This window comes from Lepisma saccharinum, chromosome 11 (genome assembly GCF_977018435.1).
Source record: "Lepisma saccharinum chromosome 11, izLepSacc3.1, whole genome shotgun sequence".
In the NCBI taxonomy this organism is placed as follows: domain Eukaryota; kingdom Metazoa; phylum Arthropoda; class Insecta; order Zygentoma; family Lepismatidae; genus Lepisma; species Lepisma saccharinum.
In genome coordinates, this window is record NC_139239.1 from 10,819,048 (window position 1) to 10,846,926 (window position 27,879).

General features: G+C 37.6%; 2 protein-coding genes across 4 annotated transcripts in view; one reads left to right on the plus strand and one right to left on the minus strand.

Annotated features, from left to right (window-relative positions):
• Window positions 1–1,109: 1,109 nt before the first annotated feature.
• On the plus strand, window positions 1,110–24,267 carry LOC145994621 (uncharacterized). 3 transcript variants are annotated; one of them, XM_083130690.1, is made up of 10 exons: window positions 1,110–1,318; window positions 3,174–3,756; window positions 8,498–8,631; window positions 9,638–9,806; window positions 12,639–12,810; window positions 16,109–16,383; window positions 16,907–17,088; window positions 18,027–18,225; window positions 19,514–20,869; window positions 22,364–24,267. In XM_083130690.1, exons 2-10 carry the CDS (start codon window positions 3,259–3,261, stop codon window positions 22,460–22,462), a joined length of 3,084 nt encoding a protein of 1,027 aa, XP_082986816.1. In that variant the 5' UTR covers window positions 1,110–1,318; window positions 3,174–3,258; the 3' UTR covers window positions 22,463–24,267. The 3 variants fall into 3 exon arrangements, with proteins under 3 accessions (XP_082986816.1, XP_082986815.1, XP_082986817.1); XM_083130689.1 differs by lacking the exon at window positions 1,110–1,318 and adding an exon at window positions 1,331–1,538; XM_083130691.1 differs by lacking the exon at window positions 1,110–1,318 and adding an exon at window positions 2,172–2,204.
• Window positions 24,268–25,525: 1,258 nt separating this feature from the next.
• Window positions 25,526–27,879, minus strand: part of LOC145994622 (GON-4-like protein) — a 39,905-nt gene continuing 37,551 nt past the window's right edge. The window contains exon 16 of the mRNA XM_083130692.1: window positions 25,526–27,550. Coding sequence (XP_082986818.1) covers window positions 26,390–27,550 — 1,161 coding nt within the window. The 3' untranslated portion in view covers window positions 25,526–26,389. The remainder of the gene's footprint in view (window positions 27,551–27,879) is intronic.

The window sequence follows — 27,879 nt, forward strand, 5'->3', positions numbered from 1 at the left end:
AACATTGTTTATTTAATTTGTCAAGCCTTCTGGGAATTGAATGTTTAACAGTAGTAGGCACCAATTTGTACAATATGCGGCAGAGCTTGTCACAAGTGCCACACAAAATGGGCCAATGGACTGCGTCCCGCCCAGAAAAATCGGCGAGCCTCATATTATCATACTCCTGTTCTGTATTGACAAACGATTTTCGGAAACTTTTCGAAACTTAAAAGAAAAACAATGGTCAGATCACACTGGAGTGAAAACAACAATGCGCACTGGCAGCTCAAATCCCTGCTGAACGTGTATAATCCTGAAATTATAAATAGTCCTTCCTTGGGCGAGGTTCAACAAATGCGGATCTACCACCTCATCTCACAAAAAAAGAAAAAATGTACGGTAGAGTACAGGAAAATTATAAAACACTTCATGGATGAAATAACAAAAAGGAACTTATAATGAATGTGATTGATTTAATTAAAATTGCTGTTTCATATTAAGTTTAACTACGGTGGAAAGTAAGAGGACGATGAAAGGAGGGAACGGATATCTGTGGCCTTCACTAACTGAACTATCCCATCATTCGCCTGGAGTGGAGTGGTAGGGAAATCAAGAAAAAAACCTGTTGTTTAATGAAATACTTGTTTCATTAATTCGTGCAAATAAATCAGTACATTTAAAAATCTCGAAATGTGAAAAACGTGCAGTAAATAAAACGCTTTTTCCCCCCCAATCGTACACTGCCTCCCTTCCTCTTCCCCCGAAAGTGTGGAGCTCCGTGTAGGAGTGATTACTGATTAGCACAGTGCGCTACCATAGGCGCTACGACGCCAGGGGTCCCGGGTTCGAATACCTGGCTTAACATTTGTTTAGTTTTGTTTTTAAGACCACTTTATGCACAGGAAGTCTAATCGAGACTGGACCTACAGTTTCCTTCATTTCTAGACCAAACCACTTGTGCCTCCACCGGGGGATATTTTTTTGTGTTTCTCGTCAATTTCATCATGCCATCACTCATGCTCATCTTCGCGATTGTCCAAAAGTGGCAGAAAATCGAAGCAAAATAAAGCCAATCAATCAATCTTCCTTGGAAAGTATTGTCGCCCCCCGTCCTCTCTTCCATCTCCAACGAACGATGCACAGATGACGTGACGTATGTGGGAAACGTGACGTATTCCCACAGTCCATGGTGTTTTGTTTTTTCTGATGTCTTCTTCGTCTTCTGCTGCTTCGCTTCAGATCTATCTATTTCCAATCTGTGTTATTTCCTTGAGTTCAGAATAGGGAGGATGAATGTGTGTTTCATCTGTGACAGTACTATGTATGCTGTGCTCGTGTATGTGTGTGATACTTCTAATAACCTTGTGTGTGTGTGTACACAAAACAAAAACAAATGTTTCAGATTCGTTTGCCGATGTTCATCGAACACCAGTGACATTAAATTACATTATCTTCTATTAAAGAGATATCATGAAATGTAAACAAATGCCATCTGAATGACGGCAGATATAAGCGAAGTGAAACAAATTAAATCAAATAACTGAATGGGAAACCATGTGAGAGTTTACGTCTAGTATTATTTCAACTTAAGTGTCAGAATGGTGTTATTTATGTAATATATATTTGTTTGTTTGTGTTATAGTTATGCAGGTTTTTGGAACATTACATGAACTTACCCTGGTTAAAGGTTTTATCGTGTTTTCTTGGGTGGTCTACGTATTAAGGCTCCACTTCCGATTGCTAGATGTAAATCTCCTTCTTGTACCTGCACCCATTCTACATAATTTGATATGTCCATATGGCTAAAGCACATAAAAAGGCATGATAAATACTGCAGCTTTCTTGCAGAAGAGATTTTCTATCCTATTTACATTTGTTTAAAACAAAAAAACACACTTCCAGCACATAACATTTTTGAAGGCAACATCAGTAGCCAACCTTGCACTATGAAATTTTGCAATGACTTGAAATTGACGGATTTGCGTGCTTTCCACATTCCTTCAAAAATGATCCAGCATACAGAAGTGATGTCAATATGAAATATACACAGAAAAAGAAAAAGGACAAAAGTAAAATATTTACTTTGCATTGAAATTAACTTCGGGATCTTTAATGTCATGGTATGCATGAAAATGGCAGTAATATTCCCACCAACAGTTTTACCTTACCACCAATTAAAAGGCATAAGGAAAAATACCATTCTAAATATTCCATGTAACTTTGTAAATATCAGTATGACTTTCAATTAATACATTAGGATTTGATAGTTTTGAGTAAATATAAAAAAAATCATGCTAATTATGCGATATCGCCTGCACACCTCTCACTCGTTTATTTCGTTAATTTTAGCATTGATACCTATTCTGCATTGCGGAAGATTCTTTAAGTTGAAGTTATGCCTATTTCCTTAAAATAGTGTCAACTTTTCATATTACGAGTCATTATTTGTCTTCCTTGTTCCACTTGGGTAACTTGGCGTGCACTCGTCATGGATCATCGCACGTCGTGCTTGTGTTTTGTCGATTTGGAGTGGGTATGCAGTGCTTCAACCTTATTCACTGAAAAATACCTACTTTCGTGTTCATTATGTCATCACAAACCATTGACAGATAGCCCCAAAACTTATTCACGATAGCCCCAAAAACCATTCACAATAGCCCCACGAACCATTCATGGATAGCCCCAAAAACCATTCACGATAGCCCCACGGACCATTTCCGGCAAGGTTAGGTTAGGTAAGCGTAGTTAGAAGAAAAAAATTCTCGTAAAAAAAAAAAGGCACGTTTGGAAACACTAGTGAGACTGCATGACTTTCTACGCTTGTGCCATCTGCAGGTACATAATGGAAACAACTGCATAATGTTGTCGCTTTACAGAAAATGCAAGTTCCTTACATAAAAAGTGATTATTTCTTGTTCTGCAGCATTCTATGGTGAAGTTTTCAGTTTCCGCGAAAGAAAATACCTCAAAGAACTTCGACAATGCTACAGAAACTGATTTCAGTAAGTAGTTTCTCCTGTAAATTTGAAGAAATCCGTTCGGGCGATATCGCATATTTACCAAAATGATGTTACATAGGGATCTTGCAGCAGTTAGTGTTGGTGAAAACTTTTTTTTTTTGTATCCAATAATTGTGCATTTATCACATGTTTATGATGCCATATATAACATTTTTATTCTTTATTTTCTAGAAATTATCATGAACTAAATGCACAGTGCAGAATTAAGTGCCAAAATTAGAAATTTGTGTCCAGTTAGAAATTACAAGAATTGAAAATGCTGCCAAGTATGCCATTGATTTCGACTCCTGCAAAGGAATGTCGAGATGAAACAAATACAGGAACTGATGTAACACAGGAAGACAAAAGGGAAGATACAAGTATTTCTGTAGCTGTTGTTTCATCTACTAGTACGGAAAGTGAACAGGGGACAGCAACAGTGAACCAAGGCATTGTACAGCCATATACAGTCACTCTAATAACTGAAGCTACAAATGTAGTAAATACATTGACCACATCAGTGCAAACTACAGCCCCTTCAATACTGTCTTCATATTTTATCACTCAGACCGCTTCTCCAATTCAGTGTCAGCAGAGCAGAAATGTATCACCGCATTGTGATGTTTTGCAAAGTTCAGGTCCAAATGGGAAGAAACGATCTCCATTGAAGCATGTGACTCCTATTTTAAAGAAGTATAGCACTCATCGAATTGGAAAAACTGGAAAGACAACTAAAGTTCATCCTATTTTACCAAAAGGAAGATTACCAGATGAGGTATGTTGCATGCTTCGTTTATTATAATGAAATTCTTGCACTTAATCTATATGTTTGTTGATAATCATGAGAAGTAATGATAAAGTGATGCCTCTGGGGAAATATGTATGTTAGACATGGAAACAGAGATGAAGTGGAATATTTCCCAGTTTTTTCCACATGTATGTTATATGATGATCCATGCAACATTTGTACTCATATGTTTTACATTACATGAATTTGCATGATGTCTACTGAACTATTACTATATTTTGTGTGTGAAATGATTTTTCATTCTAGCAAGAAGTTACTACAGTACAGAATGCTATAAAAATTATGCAATAGATTAAGGTAGGAAATTTAGGTGTAGTATGTGTATTGAAACGGAGCCATGCTGGTTTGGGGGCCATTTATCCACTGTACCCCCCTCGAGAATTAAGTCAATTTTTTTTAATTGACAGGTTTCAATGTTTTATGTAATGTAAAAGTGGTTCCAGCATTAGGAAAGCACAAATAATGGAAATATATGACATACAATACAAACATACAATTTCGCTGCTTTTTGTTAGTAAGAACTGTTTGTATGTACACTAAAATAGTGAAAGAACATGCCGAAAATAACTATCAGTACCAAACCTAACAATCCTAACCTAACTAAAAAAAATTATAGCTGCTGTTGTGGAAAGTCGTTTTGGATGCTATATTCACTTGCGTGAAGCCTTCAGGCTGTTCTGCTTCACAGTAAAGTAACATGCTAAGGTAACAGACATACTTTACTTCACAATAACACATTTCTGAGAGCTAAAATCAACTGAAAACGTTCATAAATAACAAAATTTTCATAAACTATGCAAGATATTTCACTTTCTCTAGGGGGTACAAGGGTACCCTGGTCTAGTCGGTAGGCCATCTAAGGTTGGAATTTTTCCAGCCTTGTCCCTGCATAAAGCGGCTCTGGGGCTCACCCAGCCTCAAATCAATGGGTACATGGGGGAGGAAGGGTAAAGGCTGCTGCATCATGATGCTGACCACATCACCTCCAAACTGGCTGAGATTGAGAATATGTGGGTCCCTGCCCCCACATCCCCTAAATGTGCCTCCATGGCAGTGGGAACTTTACCTTAGCTTTGTGTATTGAATGTTGTAAATGGTTTCTCCTTCTTTCCGTACAACTAAGAAATCAAATTGGAAGTCAGGCTACAAGCAAAAGATGCATAGTGACTGGAGTTCAACCAGGCCCGTAGCTAGGCAGGGGCCAGGGGGGGCTGAGCCCCCCCTGGCGTTGTCGTCAGCCCCCCCTGGCGTTATCGTCAGCCCCCTGGTATTAGGTAAAACTATTGCATAATTTGTTTGCCGTGAGAATGAAAATGTAGAGTGTGGATATTATTTGCTCATAACTTGATAGAAGGATAAATTCACAGTACATGAAGAGCAGCTATCACATTTGTTCATCTTGTTTATAAACCGAAGTTTAAGTAACGGGAAGTATTTAGAAGGTTCTCCAAATTTCTTCCACAGGGGATCTATGCACCTTCGCTCCCCCTCTTTCGGCTTTCCCTTGTAGCAGGTCCTTTCCATCTGCATCAAAGGTCATCGGCTCCCAAGTTTTGTGTTTTCAAAGTGACTGGTTTAAAAGGTTCAAATGGTTAGAGTATTCGCAATTTTTAGATGCAGCATTCTGCTATGCTTGTAGACAATATCGGCCTTTCGGATGCAAAGAAGTGGCCTTTACATCTAAAGGTTTTAAGAACTGGAAGGCAGCTCTCGATAAAACCAAAGCAGGGCTAGTGAAACATGATGCGACACTTACACACATAGAAGCAATGTCAAGGTGGGCAGAAAAGCAAAACCGTTCGTTGGTGGGAAAATCTATTTCTACACTAGTCAACCAGAATGTTCTTGAAAAGAATCAATATTATATCAAGAGCATTGCTGAAGTTATTCAGTTCCTTGCAATAAACGAATTGCCTCTTAGGGGAACGTACCACTTAGAAGAACATGAGGAACAAAGCCTGTTTCGAAATCTTTTCGAGTTCACGCTCTGTCATTATTGAAATAACGGCTGACATCGTACGTGAAAACATTGTTAGTGACATTAATAGTGCAGATGTTCCTTTGTATACTTTGCTTGAAGACGGTACACGAGATAAAAACAACAGAGAAAACGTAGCCATAGGAATCCGCTATGTAAAGAATGGGACAGTCATGGAATCAATTCTGTGCATAGAAACACTGTCAGCTTTTGATGCAGAGTCTTTTGCAGATCTGACACTAAATATTTTGCAGAAATATGGTTTGGATAGTGCGAAATTGCTCAGCCAGTGTTTTGACGGGGCTTCAGTTATGAGTGGGAAGAAAGGTGGTGTGCAAGCTTTAATCCAGCAACGGCTTAGGCATCTAATTCCTTACGTTCATTGTTTTAACCATCGGTTACATCTGGTAATTGTTAAATGTGTGGATGAAATTTCTCCAATTAAACACTTTTTCGAACAGAGTTCCATGTTGCACAATTTTCTAAAAAAGGGAAAAGTTGCCATTTTATACGAGGGGAGAAGTCTTTCGCGACTTTTAGAACAACGTTGGTCAGGACATTTAAAAATGGCGAGAACAATATTTGAAAACTACAGATATAATTCATGTTTTGCAGTTGGTGAAAAATGGAAATTTTAACGGGGATGACGTAGCAGCAAGTGTTGGTTTGCTTGTAGTCATTAGCAAACCTCAGTTTCGGTTTTGCTTAGTGTTCATGAAAAAGATCCTTGAAATATTAAGCCCAGTTGATAAAATGCTTCAAGCACGTAATGTTCATTTGGATGCTGGTAGAAAGATGATTGAAGCTGCCACAGAAACATTAAGGGGCATGCGTCAGGAAGATGTGTACGAAGGCATTCTGCAAGAAAGTAATGTACTGCTAGAAGAGGATGGAATTCATGAAGATATTGTTGAGCACCCCACAAGAAAGAGAAAACGAAATACACAGTTGCAAGACTTCGTTATCACTGACGTCTTAGGAGAGGAAAACCTCACATCTCTCACACAAATATTCTACGAATGTTTAGATCTTGTGCTAACAGAAATAAATAGACGTTTTACCAATAACGACGACTTATTGGAGACTATATCATCGGCTGAGTCCCTTCAATTTAGCAACATTGAATATTTATCAGCCTTTGGAATCACCATTCCGTCAAAAGAGGAACTAACTGTTGCCAATGCATATCTCAAGAAACTGGATTCCCCTGATACTTTTAAAGAACTGTACAAAACTAGAATGGCCTACGAAGACACTTATGCTCTACTTGCTGGCATAAGAACTTTTGCATGCAGTACAGCGTTGTGTGAATCCACTTTCTCTGTGTTAACCCGCATCAATAGCCCTCAGAGACTGTCAATGTGCAGCAAGTGCCTGGCAAATCTTGTTTTTCTGGCATTTGAGAAGAAACGAGCATCGAACATAGATATGTCGAGACTGCTTCACAGGTTCAACAACATGAAGAATCGCCGACTCCAACTTTTTTAAGGCAGAGGTATGTACTGTAGTCACTATTATTGAATATTGTGCATTTTTCATATGCTAACTAACTAACTAACTAACTCTCTAGCCTTCTTAAACCCGAAGGTTCATGGCTGCAGCAACACAGGCCTTCCATCTTTCCCTATCTTGAGCAAGTTCTACAGTATATACTCTTTTCCATCCCTACCGATTTCCCTTAGGTCCATCTCAACGTTGTCCCTCCATCTTCGTCTTGGCCTTCCTACAGGTCTCTTACCATCAGGTTTCCCAACAAGAATCCCGTAAACTCCTCTTTCCTCTCCCATTCGTGCCACATGGCCTGCCCACCTAAGTCTTCTTGATTTAATCATTCTAATAATATCTGGACATGAATACAAATTATGTAGTTCTAAATTATGTAACCTACTCCACTCACCTGTCTCCTCATCCCTTTTAGGTCCAAAGATTTTCCTAAGGATCTTATTTTCAAATACTCTCAATTTATGTTCCTCTTTCAATGTAAAGGACCAAGTTTCACATCCATATAATACTACAGGCAAAATTACTGTTTTGTATATTTTAACTTTTAGTTTCTTAGATATAAAACGAGAAGACAAAAGTTTATGAAGAGAGAAGTAACATGCATTTTTCATATGGGATACAAATATTTGTGTAATCAAAAGTGTATGAAGTGTTTAGTAAGGAATGAGGTCAGTAGCATTCAATTAACACTTCGAGAAATGACTGTGTTTTAGAAGATATTGAAAAAGAGGATATTATTTGTATTATATTTCTATTTCTTTAATGTTTTATATTAACTTAATGACCCCCTTAACACACACAAAACAGCTTACCTTTATTCAATGTGAAACTTCTTTTAAAAAAAGTCACCTGATAAACCGTGAGCCCCCCCTGATAAACCGTGAGCCCCCCCTAGAGATCAATTCTAGCTACGGGCCTGAGTTGAACAAATTCTCCACTTTTTTGTATTGGAAATAACATGCAAAATGTTGCACATCTGGATTCTTTAATATACTTGTGTATAATAATCACAATATATAAGTGATGTTCCTTTGTACAGTTTATAATATATATGTACAATTGTTGTATTAACATGGATAGGCTGTTACTTAAAATACAACAATTCACTTCATAGGCCCTATAGTTCTGAGTAGAATAAAATTTGCTTTCAATATTATCATTATGAAAATTTTAGACTGTAATGTAATCTACCTAAGAAATTAATGAAAATATATTTATTTATTTCAGGTTGAGAAGCAACCACAAGTGTTTTCTGTTATTACTTCAAAGCCATCAGTTTTTATTCTACCTCACCAAGATATTTTGCCTTTTAACTCTATAAGTGAAACAATCAGAAATGAAAAATTAACTTCTTGTTTGACGTAAGTATTAAAACATTTTGTATCATTAATGTTAGCTTTGTTTATGGTTTTTGCTTACATTGTGTGTATTGAATTTAAAACAGTTGGGTTGGTTTCCAAAACTGTCATTTGCATTACTACGTACTTAAAAATATTCATGAAGATTAAGGAATAGTATGAAATAGGGAGTGCTAAAAGCTAAATGCCAGTAGCGGCGATTGGGTGCCAAAACTGCAGGAGGAAAGACAGTTTACTCTTGGTAGACAAGGCTTAGTATTAAGATGCCATAGTGCAGGCAGTTGCCCCTCTCCCCCACTATCAGAATTAGCCTTTCTGTGCATAAAGTGGACTCAAACTAAACTAAACAGGAACAGAAATGTTTTGCTTGAAATTTAAAAAATTCTTTTAGATCATGTTTTTCTTATGATTTTCATATATCATCTTTAAAAAGAAATCATCATAAATGTAAACGCTGTAGTGCAAATATCCCATTCTCTCATTGAGGCAAAGGCCTACCAGGCAGCTTGTCAATGGGTGGTGCACGGGTTTTTATGCATTTTTGACAAAATTTCTAATTTTTTTTAGAGAGAGGTAAAAAAAAAAAAAAAGGTAAAGTGTTCCCCTGTGCATAGCACCACGCCATGAAGGCGTATAGGGGGTGTGGGGGTAACGCCCCACACTTTCTTGATCCGGTCGTGAGTGGGGGTGATGTGATCAGCATCACGCCCCTGACCGCCTTTACCCCCCAGGGTTTCCCCCAGGTACCCATGTTATTCGACGCTGGGTGGGCGCCGGGGCCGCTTTCACCGTTAGAAAAGTTCCCGGATTTGAACCGGCCAGGGATCGAACCCGGGACCTTGAGCATGGTAGTCAGACGCGTTACCGACTGAGCCACCGCGGCCACTTTTTTTAGAGAGAGAGAGAGAAATATTGAGAAAGAAAGAGTGAATTGGAAAAGGCAGAGAGATAGATACGTTAAAAGAAAAATCGTTCCTCTGTGATATATTTAAGATATTGTTTCTTACAGAAAAGAATCAGAAGGCAAGATTCCCAGGAAGCAAGTCCAAACAGCTGATAGCTGCATACAAGTCAATATAAATGAAACCCAGTGTGATGTGAATGAGGACAAAGACAGTGAAACATGTGAGATGAAATTCAAAGGGTTAGAGCAGATTTCTTCAGTGCATCACCGACAAGTATGCTGTTTTTTTTAAAAATTGCTACTGTTTTCTTTACAGCAATTTGAAATTATTCAAAGAAAACACAACATTGAAACATGTTCGTACCATCTTTCATTGTTGACACATAAAATAATTCAAGTTCTATCTATGCCTTGTGCCAGCATGATGTATGATACATATCTTAGACTACTACATTTAATTTTTAACCTCTAACTGGTGTGGTGCCAGATTGTAACGTAAAGGGCATGGCATGGTCCCGTGGACCACCAACTTGAATTCACTATTTCCATAAGTAATCGAAACAGTAGAGAACTTTTTCACAAATTATTATCTATTTTGGACCTTCTTTACGGACTTATGATAAACGTTTGTCCACTATTTCCATTATTGCTGTTTTTATTACTCAATTTACGTAATGCTACAAAAATCTGTCCGTTTTTTGAAACGGCGCTGCAAATACATTTTCATGCGACTGTAAGATACAAAAAATCATTTAGTTGTTCCATTATCACAGAACATACATGTAATTACCCAAAGAAAACAAAATCACACAACAAAATTGATCGATTGATTGATTTGCTTTATTTTACTTCGCTTCTTGTGCCACTTTTGGCTAATTTGCGAAGATGGGGATGAGTGGTGATATGATGAAATTGATGAATGGACACTCACAAACATCCATCCCCAGGCCAGGATTCGAACACGGGACCCCTAGCATCGTAGCATGTAATGTCAAAATGAGAGAGAAAAGCTAATTGATCGTAGCGATAGTCAGTGGAGATAAGTACTTCATTATGACTTTTATCAGACTCCAGATCTGCTAATTCACTTCCACTTCCAAGTTATTCAAGTCTGTCAAGCATATTTTCACTAAAAAAACAGATCATGAACTCTGATTCTCTCACCAGGTTCCTTGCCGAAAGACTTACGCAAATGGCGTCACGTGGTCCGTGGGATCTGCGAGTGTCTATTGCTCTGAAACTAAAATGCAGCTAGCGAAGTGGTGCCAGCAGGTTGCATAATATTCCAAAATATGAAGCTACCGAAAAGGAGAGGGAAGTGCGTGTTATTGATTCCGAGAGCGATAGCATTGTTCTAGGCCGCGGGTCCCAGGGACCACACCATGCCAGTTACGGGTTAAGTTCTGGCACATATTTGTGCTCTACACAACATTTCATCTATTTTAAATAGTTTTTGTCAGGTGATCAATAGCAAGGATTTGATCTTTGTTGAAGAATTGCATAAAAACAGATGTGTGAGTTAAATATCAATCAAACAAGATAAGATACTTATTTTATTCATCATGAATTTTTGTGTGTGTGTGTCAGTGAGATTTTTTTTTTCAAAATGTACATTAAAATTCACAGTATAGCTAGTGTAATTACGTAACAAAATAATGTAAGCATGTGTATTAAGAAATGTAATTAATAGGGCTGAGCCGATACCACTTTGAACAGGTACTGATACTTGTATAATTCCAATTTAAAATAACAAAGGCTATTATATATATATATGTGTGTGTGTGCGCTCTGTTGCAACGATGCATCTCAAGTTTACAGTCTTTTTTTTAGATCAGTGACATCGATCAGATGTTTCAAATATGAGAGAAATATTATAAGAAGCTAAGAGCGAGATAATCGTGTCGTCGTCCCCCCACCCCCAATGTTGAAAAATGAGATCATTCCTCTTCAACCTCCTCTAAAACTAAAGGATCACTCTTCCCAAACTAACATTAAATTATATCCGTGAACACAAGAAAAATTGGCGATTTACCAGCCCCGGCCGGACACGAGATCTAAAACTAACAGTAAAGCTGTCAATCTAGTCTCCTTTTTGTCTTTTAAGAAAGAGAATAAAAATTTGTAAACGAAATGGAAGGAGAGAATGATAACTAACCAGTCTCTTGCTTCTATATCAGGCGATTGACTTCAGTAGTGATATTCCGACGTGACTTTGCTTTCAACATATATACTTTCGGCAAATGATTTCTAAAAAAAAGTAATTGCATAGTTCTGTCCATTGGCATGGAGGAAAATCCAAACCCATCACTACATGTACCTGCCATCATCTGCCATTCAGAGAAAATTATTCCCCTGCTGCGTCCCTGTGTCGAAACATGCCTGCTGAAACCCAGTTATCCAGGTTGGGACAAACAAAAGTCTAAAGTTGGAAAGGAAAAGGAATATATTGCGTACTATGTCTGAGACACGTCCACCATGTGGACGATGACTGTTTTGCGGGAGGTCTCTAAGGGCAGAGATGTCCACAATACATCAGGTGCCTTGTTAGCAACGGGACTGTGGGAACAAAGCCTGGTAGACTTCGAAGGAACTCCTATGAGGATAATTTCACGTTACCCTTGATTTGCAATATACTTGACCGCAAGTCTTATCTGTGTATGGATTCTTTGTCACATACTTGCCGTTCATGGAACTTGAGTCCACATTCAACTAACAAATGCACAAATACGTATTTTTCAGTTTTTTTAAAAGCAAAAGGTAAGTTGGAAAAGGTGAATGAACCTTTGAAAAGGAAGAAATTTTGGTTTTGGCCACGCTTCTAGCGACTCAAAGACAATGGTATCGGTGCAAAAATATCAACCGGCTCAGCTCTAGTAATTAATAAAAATGACATACCTGAATTTTGGCTTCATTAGTAAAAACAATAACAACATGACAGAATATATATTCAGTTGAAAACTATGTATAGATATATTTTATCTGCAAAATCATCGGCAATTGCATTGATAAACTGATATTCTATCATCGAGTAATTGCAATATAGCAGTCCTGTCTGTTAAAAAAGTCTTCAAAGCATTAACACTTCATTGTGCATTTCTGTTTTTAGGATAATGAAGAAGAGTTAGCAGCATTAATGTTGGCAAGTTCAACTATAAATTCACCTAAAACAAAAATATCTAGTCTTGATAGGAAGAAGATAAAGCATATCAAAGATGTGGAATCAACTTTAGCTCTCTTGGGAGGTGACAGTGGGGACAAAAAAGAAGAAAGGGACTTTGGTATGTTGTAAGGAACTATGTAGTACTGTTTTGTACATAAGTTCCTTTTTTTGTATTGGTTTAATTATTTCACACACAGATGCTAGCATAAACTGTCAGATGTTACAGGTATAATGTTTTATACATGTTCTTTGTGCTTGCAATAGAACTAAATGAGTTCAGAATAAAGAAGTGTGTGCTAATTTTGTATGTCATTCAAATATGAGTTTGCATAAATTTGGTGTATTTGTGAATTAATTAACCATCAGCATGTCTGGGGAAATCTAGGAAGGTAAATATGGAATTAAAGCCCATGCGATCAAAGATCAAACTTGGAATTATATTTTGCGTCGGAAGGCAGGGAGGATCACATGAACCCCTGAACCAATCAGGTTGGACCAGTTGCCACAGTGACAGGAAATTCTTGTGGTATAATGCATTGACAATATACGAGGTGCATCCAGAAAGTAAGTTTCCCTATTTAAAAAAAAAAAAACAACAACACAGTTTCAGGAAACCATATATTGGCAACAGGTACAGCAAAGGTTCAGCTATTTTTCAATATAGCAACCACCAGAATTGAGACACTTGTTGTATCGTGGTATCAACTTTTGGATCCCACTGTCGTAGAACTCTGCCGCCTGTGAATGGAACCAGCGTGTGACAGACGTCTTCAGCTCTTCATCGTTGCCAAAACGCTCACCGAAGGACAGGAATTTCTTGAGATGCAAGAAAACGTGAAAATCGCTGGGAGCCAGATCAGGACTGTAAGGTGGATGATCAAACAACTCCCAGCCAAATTCCATCAAAACAGCTGCTGTGCGCCGAGCCGTATGTGGACGAGCATTGTCAAGGAGGAGCACAACACCTGCAGTAAGCATGCCACGCCTCTTGTTTTGAATGGCACGTCGCAATTTCTTAGTGTTTCACAGTAATGGTCAGCGTTCACCGTTTCACCTCTGGGGAGGAAGTCAATGAGCAAAATGCCCTTCCTGTCCCAAAACACGGTGCACATCACTTTCTGTACCGACAGGGTCTGTTTGAATTTCTTCTTGACTGGAGATCCACTATGCCGCCAATGCATTGACTGCTGCTTGGTTTCCGGGGTGAAGTGCGAAATCCACGTCTCATCGCCCATGACGATCCTGTCGAGGAAATCATCGCCATCATCATGGTACCGTTGCAGGAATGTCAGTGCTGCTCTTCAACGTTTCATTTTGCGTTCGGGTGTCAGGTTTTTCGGCACCCACCTGGCACACAATTTTCAGCAGGCGCTGCGTGACAATCTCATGCAACACGGATCGCGATATCTGCGGAAAAAGGCTACTCAACTCCGTAATCGTGAAGCAACGGTTCTCTACGATGCGCTGCCGCACCAGCTCAACCAGATCATCAGTGATGAGGGACGGACGCCCACTGCGCTCTTCATCATGGACACTTTGACGACCTTCCGAAAACTGCCGACACCAGCGACGCACCATCTGCTTACTGGATGCACCTCGTATATGCCTCAGTTCAGTGTCCTCGGTGCAGCCAAGCCTAACAATCGCTGTCAGTTGAGAATTGACCTGGTCTTCATCCTCTGCCTCCCCCTTTGAGCAAAGGGTGCATATTGACAGCAGAAGGTGTGATTTACAACTGAACAAAAATAAGGCATGTGGTAACATCTCTCTTTGCAGTTGGAAACTCCTACATCTGGAAACAAAAAGTCTGGGTATGTTCTTTGATTGTTTGAGCTTTAGTGTCATTCGTATACTTGAACGTATTAGTTGAGATTTGTCACTAGTAATTCAGTATAGTTCAAATGGTAATTTTCGTGCAGTGTATATGTATATCTATCTAGACCAGTTTTCAGACAGAATCGACATGTTGCCTGTCACTTGGACTGGGCTATTTTCTCAATATTATGCATGCGTTGTCTTGGTCTGGTGGTTATGCATGCACAGTGAATGGTTGTTCACAGACTGGATATATTGGTTTGACATGCGATGCTTGCTGTTTTTTTGGTTATTTTATTTTGCTTTTCTGCCACTTTTGGCTAATTGCAAGGTTGAGAATGAGAGATAATATGATGAGATTGGTGAGGGACATTTACAAAGAACACTCATACCTAAGCCAGAATTCTAACGTCGGACTCTTAGCATCATATCATGCTGCTTGGAAACAAGTCAATCAGCAGTAATGTTTCACACCGTAGCAGCATGATAGGCTGCACAAGCCTGTTCAATTGGTGAAATCCTCAAGAGATACGAGGTGTGGGTAGAAGAAAACTGGACTGTTGCTACAAAATCTTTTATTGATTATTTTGTACAATACGAATATTATCCCTTTCAAAGTACTCCCTTGCACTATCGATACACTGCTCCATACGAATCTTCCATTGCTGGAAGCAGTGCTGGAAATCATTTTCTGAAACAATGATCATGACGTCCATTGCTTTTGTTTTCACAGATTCTATGGTCGTAAATCTGGTTCCTTTCACTGCTGATTTGACCTTTGGGAATAAAAAAAAAGTCACATGGAGTGAGATCCGGCAAATAGGGTGGATGTTCTAACACTGGGATCCCATACTTGGCCAAAAAAGCATTCACTGACAATGGGCAGGAGCATTGTCCTGATAAATAAACCATGATTTCCTTTTCCACAAATCGGGTTGTCGTCTTCTTACTCGCTCATGAAGGGTCGTCAGCACCATAATGAAATACTGTTGGTTTACAGTTTGACCTTGGGGTACCCAATTCGAATCAATTCGCTGATATTTGCAATGTTTGATTCAGTTTTTGACGTGCAAGGCCGTCCAGGACGCGAGTCGTCCGCAATCACTTCTCGTCCCTATTTAAACCTTTGAAACCACTCAAACACTGGAGTGAGTGATAAACACTTATCTCCGTACACTTCCTTCAACAAAACATAAGTTTGTGTGGCGGATTTTCAGAGTTTCATAAGAAACTTCACATTGATATGCTGTTCCACTTTCACACTTAACATTTTTCCGACACAGCACAGATGTACGGTTCACTTCGTCTACAAGCTACAGCCGGACTGAGCACCACACACCCTGGGCAATTACACAGTTGATAGGCAGGATATCACGTTATACAATCATGCACTGCTTGACCTTGACATGCTTGCCGTTTGTTGACGGCAACATCAATCCTTTTTTTTTCTAGCCACACCTCGTATGTGTCGCCTGTCGGTTCAGTGTGAATTCTCCCTTAGTGTTCACAAGACTATACAGTCACTAAGATGAAACAGAGATATTCATAAATTTATTCCTTTATTCATTGCAAATAATTAACTGTTATTTGTTCATTGACAGCATTTGCACTGGCATATTTTACGAAAGTGAAGGAAAGATTAGAAGGCAAGGAAGATGAAACATATCAAAATTTCCTGCAAGCTCTGAGTGACTTTGAAGAGAAAATGCTTACACCTGTGGACCTGTACCACAAGATTACATCTATTTTGAACAAACATGAAGATTTAGCAGATGAATTCATTGCATTTCTTCTACCTGAACAGGCTCTACATTGCGGAAAGTTTATGGAACATCTCTTAATGACAAAGATGTGTGATTTTTTCAGAAAGGTTGACGTAAGTATGGGTGTATTTACACACTTTCAACTATAATACATATGTTATTAAAAAAGTTGTAAACACTGAAGGCAAGTGTGTATTTTTTATGTTATTACAGTTAATATTGATTAGGTATGTAATGAATCAATCAATAGAGATTGTCACCTGATAATGGGGATAGTGTACTAGTGCGTCAGCTGCTATTAAAATTGTCTATAAATTGATCCTTAACAAACAATAAACAATTATATATATTTTTTTTAGAAAAACTTTCTTGTCTGTTGTGTTTTGAAACAATTTCAGAATTTACTGAAAAGTATAATTTATATTTGACTTTCAAATTCTTTCAGTGTATTTTTGCATATTGAGCTGGTGTGAATTGATAAACCACTTATTTTTTAAAAATAACAAGAATAAGCTTCAAAGTGTATTTATTTATGGCCCAATGGAGTGCGTATACCATTCAAGGCCTGTAGCATACGTTTGCTTTAATATTTGAACTTGAGTGAAATATTCATGAAGAACGATATTTCTGTTTCAGCTCCACTTTTCAAAGCAGACTCAGCATGTTCAGAAGATAATCAGCAGCTTGACAAAATTAGCTGAAAAGCCCAGTGTCACAACTTCTGACATCAGAATAACCATAGTGCCATTGCTAAAAGGCAATTCCCTTCTCATAGACAGTTTTCTGCAATTGATTCCAGATGAACGACCTCCTGAAAGGTAAGGAGGATTTTCCTTTGCATTTTACCTATCTTGTGGAGTAAAGTAGAGTAAATAATTACCACTTATGAAACAGCTACTGAAGTAAGATATTACTCAGAACAGTGATTATTAGATCATAATGTTAACTCAATTATGTGCAAGTTCTTGCTTTTATCCGTTATTGTTATCCTGGCAACGGGAATGAGATATCACCAAAGCATAAATGGCTCTTTTTGGCTTTTTCTTTTCACGCTGTTTTGTTCGTTTCCTGAATTTAATGCAGGTAATACCATGAGCATATTTTCACATTTGAACTACTGTTATGTCAATGTATTGGTACAAATAGTTGGGAAGAAATAGGTTGCTTGGTACTCTATCAGTATCAGCCAAAAAGGCATGTTGGTAAAATTGCCAATAATTTTACTCATCCAATATTTTTCTAAATATCCTGTAATTTAGTGCAAAGTTATGCTGTTGGTTGTTATTTTTATGACTATAAATGATGTTTTTTTAAAGTAAATATCTAGAAAAAAATTATTTTTCTAAATGAAAACTCACTGCAAATCACCCTAATTGTAATTACACAATTTAAGGTGAAGGAATCATTAGTATTTTCATATAAATTTTACAATAACAGTCAACTCTCGATTCTATGACCTTTCATAGTTCCCAGGTAAATGTTATGGGAATTTGAACTGAATTGATCTATGCCCAATCCTCCATATGCAATCATTGCATTATAATTGTACTTAGGCTGTTTTTGAACAGCTCTCATGGCAAAATTACACATTATATTAATTAAATAATGTTATGGACAAAGGTGGCTAATGTCAAATAAGCTCGAAGAAATTGGAAAAAAAATGTAGTTTAATTTATTTCAGAGAAAGATACAAATGAAATTTCCTTAGTGTATGAACTATCCATGCCCAAATCTAAAGTGGATTAATATTTTTCAGTTTGATGACAGAATTTGAAGATATAGACTGTGATGAGGCAGACAGTGATCATTCCTGTGAAGAAGACTCTTTTGAAACTTTGCACATTCCTGACATGGAAGATCCATATGGTGGAGATAACTGCCCTTGCAGTTGTCATGATTCAACAAATCAGAAATATAAATGTCGAGCTCTTCACTGTGTACCATGTGGTACAAAGGTAATTGCAATTTTAATGTGAGATAATGATAATGTTAAGTTATTTCATTTTTTAATGAATAATCACGTTGAAGAAGCAACTTAATCCGGGAGCGGTGGTTTATGCAATAGTGACTTGAGAGTTGGTGCTTGAGTGTTTTAGACCCGAAAACCTACATGTTCCACACTAGTTTACTTAAAATCTCTAATGTCTTACCAAACAGAACAATGTAACGGAGATTTCACACCAAAATGACATGTGACACATGTCGCTTGGGAACAAGCCAATCAAAAGCAATGGTTCACACTGTAGCAGCATGACAGGTTGCACAAGCCTGTGTTCAATTGGTGAAATTCTCAAGCTATACATGTCACCTGTGGCTGCGGTGTGAATTATCCCTACAGTAAATAATTTTTTTGAGATTTAGTGGGGATTGGGGACACAAAACAAATACGACACTACAATCTAACAGCCACAAGACAACCCCCGATGTAGTCAGTGTGACAACGAGATGGTGCTTCAGCACATAAAAGTTATGCAAAGGGGTGGATAGTACCTGACAAGAGAAAGGGCTGGAAATTCTTGTACCTATGGCTCCAAGGATAAAAAGTGTATCCTAATGAGGTGATAAGGGCAACCCTGGAAAGTACTGAATAGGTGAGGGCTCTAGCATGCACACCCAATGATTGATTTCAATTTGTTTTGGCACTGGGTCCAAATGACACATGCACCACCTCTTGATGGTTAACAGAACTGGGATTCACTGTGTAAAATACAGTGAAAGGATATGTTTCATTATGTTAACAGTAACAAAATTGTTTTGTAATAATGGTAATCTCTGACTTACCCATTTTATTTATAAGGGTAGGTAGCACATCCTACAACAAATCACAAACGATGATTTTCTTATTGTGTTTGTGTTATCTCTATTTCTTTTTTAAACCAAATTTTGCCCATATTTTTCAGTTTTTTTCTATCTATGGCAGTGACAGTTTATATTTCATCTCATCACCTTGCACTGCAAATAATGTTTCTTCATATTTCTGGGGAACTTTGCAATATCACATTCCTTTTCCAAATACCTTGTCATATTTTTCAAACTTTTTCCATGTCTGTAGTGTTTTATCTTGTCAACAAATCAAATCTTCTCTTGACTTACTAAATATACACACAATATCTGAGTAAATTGGACTTTCACTCAACCACAGTAAGGCTATTCTATTTTTTTTTTTCAAGAAGAAGAAAACATATATGTTGAGTAAAAGCCATATTTGAGAAAGGTGCTTCAATATTTTTATTTTCATTACAGTTTATCCATGGCAAAGTCTTTATACAGACAGGCAAGGGTCTCCGGCCAGCAAAAATTGTATTTGAAGATAAGGATGTTATGAAGAATTGGGAGAGGTTGTCAGTGAAAGATCGTCCAAAAGGCAGAGGTCGAAAGAAAAAGAATAATCATGTGGAACACAAAGTAGAGAACAAAGAAGTTTCACCATCAAAACCTGTTGCGCAGTCATCACCAAACTCTATGCATTCTAGTCAAACAGAAGAAATGAAAACTGAATCCGATGATGATATTTCTGCTGAGCACCAAATCACTAACAAGTCTGCTCATTTAACTTTGTCCCCCAAATCCAGACAAACCAAACCAAGGTCTGGAACTACCCAGAAGACTTCCGATAAAGCTGGTAGTGCTACTGGTAATGTACAAAGTGCTAAACAGTTATCGTTTCAAGACATTCCAGTGATTCTTGCGAAACGTCAAAGTGAAACTAATAAATTCATTGTTGAATTTTCCAAAAGTTCCTCTGTGGAAGCCATTCCAAGTTTCAGTTTGTCCTCTCTGTCTTCATCAGTTCCTGTGGAAGTGTATGACGAAAGTGCTATTCTGCCTCCAGATTCTACATCAGGAACTGTTCCACTTTCAGACTTCAGTTCACTTTCAGAGGTTTTGCGTAGAGAAGAACTAAAAAAGGATTCATTAGAAATTAAATGTGTTAACGTGTCCTCAGGATTCAGTGATCGTTTGCTAAGTGAAGTGTCTAAAGTTCACGAGAGGGTACATTCTCAGCGAATTAAATCCTCCAATATTCAAAATAAGCCTCAATTGGATGGCAACTCTTGGATGGCAGAAATGGACGGAGAGTTGTTCAGTGCACTTCGTTCATCAGTAATGCCTCAAGAAATGTTCAGTAAAATCAGTGACAGTATAATTGAGAGTAGTTCTCAAGCGAATCCATTACATGAAGAACTTTTCAAATTTGAACTGGAGAATAAGAAGGAAGAGAGCATGTGTAACTCAAATATTCTTCCAGCAGAATCTATCCGCGAACTTAATATGGATGTGGAAATGGACTGCATGCCAATTGTGAAGGATGAAAATATTGATGCACCTGTATTACGTAACAAAATAAGTCTTTGTGCAAGTGGTGATCCTGAAGGAACTGGAACTCTTTTTGCCAGTGAAAGTGTAATGGATGTTGATGAGCGAGATGCTGCATATGCAGATGAATCTCAAAGGTCGGAATCAGAAGTAGAAGAGATTGTGGTTTCCTGGACACGGGAGGAAGATAAAATTATACTTCAAACCTTCCAACAAGAGGGAAATTCAGAGCAAACATTCATCAAGATTAGTCAGCAGCTACCTTCTAGAAGCTTAGATGAGGTAAGTTCCTCTTCTTGTTGCTACTAATTTACATCCGTAATAAACACACGGACCTCCCTGTTAACGTGACATTTTAAGCACATAAACACAATTTAAGATAAGTAGTCTTGAGTTCCATATGCTATGTAAACTTTCCATATTGTAAGGGAAGAAGCGTAACAATCACAAAATTGGAAAAGAGAGTTAGAAATTATTGTAGAAAACTTGGAAATGTAATTCAGGGAACGGTAGGTGTACTTGTAACTGGCAGCCATTCAATGCCTTTTTGTGTGTGTTAATGAATATTCTATGCACGCACAGTACAAAAGGATACAAAATATTAGGTAGAGTAGAGCCATGGTGGTCTAGTCGGAAGGGCGTCTCACTGCCACACGGGAGACCCAAGGTGGATGATTTAAGGTAGGAATTTTTCCACCCTTGTCCCCACATAAAGTGGCTCTGGGGCTCACCCAGCCTCAAATCAATGGGTACCTGGGGGTTAAAGGCAGCAGGAGCATGGTGCTGATCACATCAACTCCAAAATGGTCGAATGTGTGGGGCCCTACCACCACATACCCTAAATGTGTCTTCATGGTACGGTGCTATATGCATGGGAAACTTTACCTTTACCTTACATGAAACTATGAATGTTTTCACTGTCACAGGCGCAAATACAAATTACCAGGTTGCATTTCTTTAGTAATAATAATTTAAAAAAAAACATAAAAGTGAAATTGCCATTTCTCATTATTTTTCACTTTGTATCAGGGCATTTTGAGGCACCGTGAAAAGCAGCACCATTCTTTTCACATGAGATGCATATCAGTGGAATTTGTCGAGCGAGAAATACTAGAAAATAAATTCCTGACTGCTGCAAATCCATAACGTAATTTTGATCTCTCTTCTTCTACTACAGAATAAACAAGGTGGTTACAGAAGAGAAAGCATTGGAATGTTAAACACAGTGGAGGGAGAAGGGGAGGTAGCATGGGTTGGAGACTCATTGAATAGGTATGATGTCATTTGCTCTTGATCAGCATAGTAACAGCTTTACAACCAATTTCTTGAACCTGAAATGAACTGCTTATTATATACGAGATATAATTGTTTGTTGTTTTTCCCTATCAAAAATCAGGGTGCACATTATACATGAGTGTGCATTATACATGCGTAAATACGGTATAATCTTGATATACACACCACAGAACTGATACACTGTTTCAATTGATGTGCTGTGTACAACTCATGGTATTGTGGAGGATTATTTAAAATTGTTCGGGATGGTTCAGTCAGAATATAAATATTGTATTGCAACAATAACAGTCAACTAGTTTCTTCAAGGACCATTTCTAATTTTATATCGGATCGGTAGAATATCGGTTATCAGTACCGGTAAATTTTATATCGGTACTTTATCGGTATCGGCCCATCCCTAAAATATATATAATCACAATTCACAATGTTTTATGCTACTTTTTCTGAATGCAAATATTCAGTAAAATTATTCCTTTTCAGATTATGGGAAGATTCCAAATTCTTATCAATTTGCTGCAGCAGTTTACTGGTGGTACAAGGGAAGAAGATAGCAGCACTCCAAGCCCGCAAGAGATGTGAATTATTTTAAGTCTAATTAGTGCCTGAATGTAGTCTAGCCTGATGGGGACAGTCTGTTCATGAAGATATTTGCATTTACATTTTATTACCTTTCACAGCACACTATTTCCGGAAGAAAATACAGTAAAGGTCAAGAATTCTAAATCTTGGAATTTTATTTCTGCAATGCTAAAAGTGCCTTTGGTTTTATATTGTTAGTTTCTTTTTGAGTTTCATACACCAGACTTGAACACCTGTTACTTGGCACCCACAAGGAGATGGCCTCTCATACAAGACCTCTAGTTATGCCTTTCATTAACGAACAGCTCCCAATGTTGTGTAAATAATGTACACATTTTAGAATAAATGTATAGTCCCTTACGGAAATTTTGTTTTTGTTTTCGAAAGCTATAAGAATCAATTCATTAGTTAGGAAAAAACACATACCAAATTTGAATTTTGTAGTAATTCAATATTGTTGAGGATAGCTGTGCAGATTTACACTTAACGTTATTCCATACCAGTAAATCTCCTACAGAGCAACCGATATACCATTACTAGGGCTGAGCCGATACCAAACATTTTCAGTGGCTAGAAAAGTGGGCAAAGGCAACAGCTCGTCTCAACATTTGTCCTTTTTAAAAGTTTGTTCATCCTTCCTTGTGACAGATTGGGAGACCAGCACAGGAAGTTCCAGAGATTTTCCCTAGAAACACTGGATAAAACTCCACCTTCCTGGGAAGCAGATGGCAAGATAGATCAAAGGCATGGGTAAGTGAAAGCTGAACCCAAACGTGACCATGAGGGCATGGAACTGCTTAGTTAACAAATAAACCATTCATTGCCAATTCTTGCTTGAAGCTCATGGTGGTATGATAGGTGGATGTTTTTAAACCACCCATCGTGCTAATGCTGGATCAGGTAGTCGCGGAGTTCTTGGAAAAGAGGAAATTAGCTTTGTTTTATCTATGTTCAAAGGAGAAGGGAATACAGCAATTTCTTCTTGTCCTCTATCCTTCAGTGTCAGTCTTTTGTGTGACTGGTGGTATCGGCCAATGAGGTTTATTTACTTCCGCAAGTCCATTTTATGCACAGATAAGCTAATCGGGACTGGGCCTAAATTTTAAAATGAGACCCGAACCCCTGTGCGCCCCCACTAAGCATCGAACCCTGGATCTATTGATCACAAGGTAACAGCGTTACCACTACACCATCAGGGAGGCCTCTCTAAAGATTCACGTACACCACTACTTACAATAATGTACATAAAATATTATCAGGAATTTTTTTAAATGGATGTACCATCATTCTTTTTGTTATTCAATAAATATTCAATTTTATACTTTTTTTTTTACATTAATTTCCCTGCCATGACAGTTATTTTTTTCACAAACTTTAGCGGTCTTAACTACATGTAAGCTAGATGAATATTTGCTGTTTTATATCTGATTTTAGAGCATCCTTTTACTATTTATATAATAACAATATTCTTTAGTTAAGAAACAAAGAACAAAATACGTATTAAAATTGTCTTCCCTCAGTTTCTTAGTCTGTGGTTACATACAACAATACTCCATAGCAGAGGAGGATACATACAAAAAGTTGTACATCAGGAAATGTCACAATCTCGTGTTTGGTACGCTTGACACTTTACAAAACCCTACAGAAAGAAATCAAGCGGATAATGTCTGGAGTAGTCTCCAGTGTACCAAACAAGAGTTTGTAATCTTCCTGAACTACAATGTTGCATCCGGAATGTGACTCCAGTAATGGTGTACATATTGAGGTAAATTAGGTGTGCAAAAACACTTTTTGAGTTACTCTATAGGCAGAAGAAAACTGTATAGAAATATCTTAATAAACTTACAAGCTATTAATTTTTCTTTTATTATATTTATATTATATTAATTTTCATTTTGTTCTTCAGGATCAAGGTCAATACAAATAAAAACCATGATAAAGTAGTTTGCAGTTTTCTATTATTTTCACATCTCAAGTTTTTTTGAACATCAAATTATTACAAAAATATTTATATCAGTCTTATCCTTGCCATCACACTGCCTTTTAGCAATGAAAGTATGCATGATGAAAAAAAAAGTTTATGAAAATGCAAGTTTAAAATACTCAAACCATAATATTCCACATTTTGCCTTCTTAAGAAAAACATTTGAATGTTTCATGCTTACAGTGAAAAATTCTCAAAATTCAAATACAGTGGAACCTCTGTTTTACATTTTCAGGGACCAACGTGTAAGAACTTAAAATGTTGGAAAATGTAAAATACGGGAAAAATTTATAGCATTTTGTTCTATTGGGACCATGAAGATTGAATGTATAATGGGGAAAAATGTAAAATCTGGGTTTCACTGTATTTACTACAGTAGTAAATAAAATACAACTGAGACAGTCGATGGCAATGGAGAATTCTTACAGGTTCTCCCTGGCATACAGTGGAACACCAACTTTACATTCCCAAATTTTATATTTTTCCACATTGCATTTAATTTTCATGATCCCAATAAGGCATGTTACGTTTTTTCACCTTGATCCTCTGAAAAAACAAACTCAAACCTACATATCAAAGTACCCAAGATTTGAATTTTAAGTATCCACAGACTGACAAACCAAATCATCAGTATATTAAAAATACCGTGCATTTTGGACAGTTCCCAGGATATTTGACTAGAAAAGAATCAGAATAAACTTAAATTTGAACTGATGTTTTTCGATAACACCAGCTGATACAAAATCATATATACATACAGGAAACACTTTTTTCCCTATCTGATCAAAAAATAATCAAAAACTTGAGAAAATGTAATATGCTGGCAACACGATACATGAAACATGCGATGTCATGTTCATTTTGCCAAGTTTTAATGCAATGTATCAACACTAGCAACAAGAAATATTCTATCACCAAAAAAGAATGATGCTCTTATTCAACTGACTTTTATGATTTTGATACTATATAAATATGCTCAATCTATACTATTTAATATAAATATATTAATAACTTACGTTTTGCGAGTATCTATGTTGCTCCTGCGACATTTCGGGATGCAACTGCTCCCTTCCTCAGGCTGTTCACGTTTAGGTTATAATTAATTCATAACCAAGTCGACCTCTCCATAGGTACAGGATATAGGATTGGATTGGTAAAAGGTGTTCAAGAAGTGGGATGGGAAGGAATACGTAAAAATAGGATTTAACGTAACCCCGGAAGTAGCATGCCAAGCTCGAATGGAAGAGGAGTGGAAGGGAAAATGGAGGGGAAAGAGAGGGGAGGTGCCCGACCTCACGCTCTACGAGGAAACTTTGGAGTATTGCAATTGCAGCACATGCAGGTCGTGGCTATTCACAGTTTTAAAGTTTTAACATTCCAAGGAGCAGTTTCTAATCGGGGAAACAGCATGGTAATATGACGTGCACCTGTATTGAGTTTTAGATTTTTATTGTTTTTTAACCACACACCTTTTACCAATCCAATCCTATATCCTGGACCTATGGACTTGGTTATGAATTAATTATAACCTAAACGTGAACAGCCTGAGGAAGGGAGCAGTTGCATCCCAAAACGTCGCAGGAGCAACATAGATACTCGCAAAACATAAGTTATTAATTTATTTATATTAAATTTGTGAATAATTCGCACAACTTTCATCATGAAAACTATACTATTTATAGATTATACATTAAATTAATAGTAAACAGATAAATTGCTCTCTTTGCTTATCAAAAGGTAAAGTGAAAGGGGTAAATATCACAAAAGTAAGCTTCTTTTTTATATCTGTTCTGTTTAAACCCCAAAGTTCATTGCTTCCATGCTTATACTGGGGAAAAGAATCAAATTCAGTAATAAATAATATGTACATGGGGTAAAAGTTACAAATATAAGAATAGTTCTCACTCAGAATCACAATGAATGTACATTCACTTATATTTACCTTAACAATTCTTTGGCACAATACTGACTGGTTCACTGAAAGGACCTCTGGAAGAAGAGTCTATGCAACACACCGCAAAATGATATCTACAACCTATTGCATATTGTGATACTGTACAGCCCATTGGCAACCCTTGAAGTTCAACATCACCAACTTTATTCCACACTTGAGGCTCCGATGTGTCATCTTCCACAAGGCTATACAACTCGAACTTTTTTACATCATCACACATGTTCTTGTCTTCAATGTCCCACACTAGTTCAATTCCGGTATCATTCTGACTGATTTTCATAACTGGCTTTGGTAGGTTTTCGTTTGTCGTTTTAGTTTGGTCCTCCACCTGGAAGCTTACAGAAAAATCACTTGGTTTCACTGGAGTAGGTTGGGGTGTTTCACCACCGCTTACAAGAATAGGTAAGCTTCGAGCAACTTCCTTCGGACTGGACAAATTGTCAGAAAGTTCTTGTGAATTTGTACTGCTCACCTCAGATTGCACACTGCTAGTAGTTTGACTTACAGGTTGTGGGATGTCCCAAGGTATTATAGCTTCGGGTTCTTCAGATGCAGGCATCACCATTAGTGTGCCAGGAACAGGGTTCTTATGAAACGGAAGTTGGATATAAGGCCGCAAGGTCTTCAACTTATCTGCTTGCGACAAAAACGTCTCTAGTGTCATCGGAGGGAGTGCGATTATTGGTTGAATCATATCTTGTAACTTAACACCTCTCGTAGATTTAATGTTTTTATGTCTTACTTCGCAGTTTGTGTCCGATTCTGTACTTTCCCACGTCATAGGTACATTGGACTCTTGGGTGTCATCGTAAGCGGCAAAATTTGATCTACCTTTTTTTCGTTTACATCTTCTCATTGCCTTTCTGAATAATGTCCTTGACCTGCTACTTGGCTTCAAGAACTCTAATATATCAGATGCGGCATTACTACTCGCATCTTGCACTTCTCTTGCACTGTCAACTTCTGACGTCGGTGTATCACCCTCTGCCGAATTTACGTCGCCGTTACCAATTAATAAACTGTTACTACTTGCAGATTCTGCATTGTCTGCAGGAATAATTAACTTGTAACGTTTCTTCGAACTGCTTTTTTCTCTCTGTGTGTGAGCAGGTTTTTCTATTTGTGTGTGAGCAGGCTCGTTCTGGTTCGACTGAAAAGATATTAAAAACTATTAATTAAAGAAATATGATTTGGAGAGTGTATTTCTGAGAAAACCATTTACGAACTTTGATGAAGATTTATGTGATTGAAATGTATTTTGTCATATTGGAGGATGAACTGCACATTTGACCTTTACTTTCATAGAATTAAACATATTAGGGGATGGAAGGAATGCATGTGCACACACATACATTAAAAGCAATTTAACCCTTTTTGTGAGGGAAAAGGGCCTGCCTTACCTTTATCATTCACTTGTTAGGATTGTAAATAATCTACAGATAAGCATCTATACTACTTCAACCTCCAAACCTCTCTCTC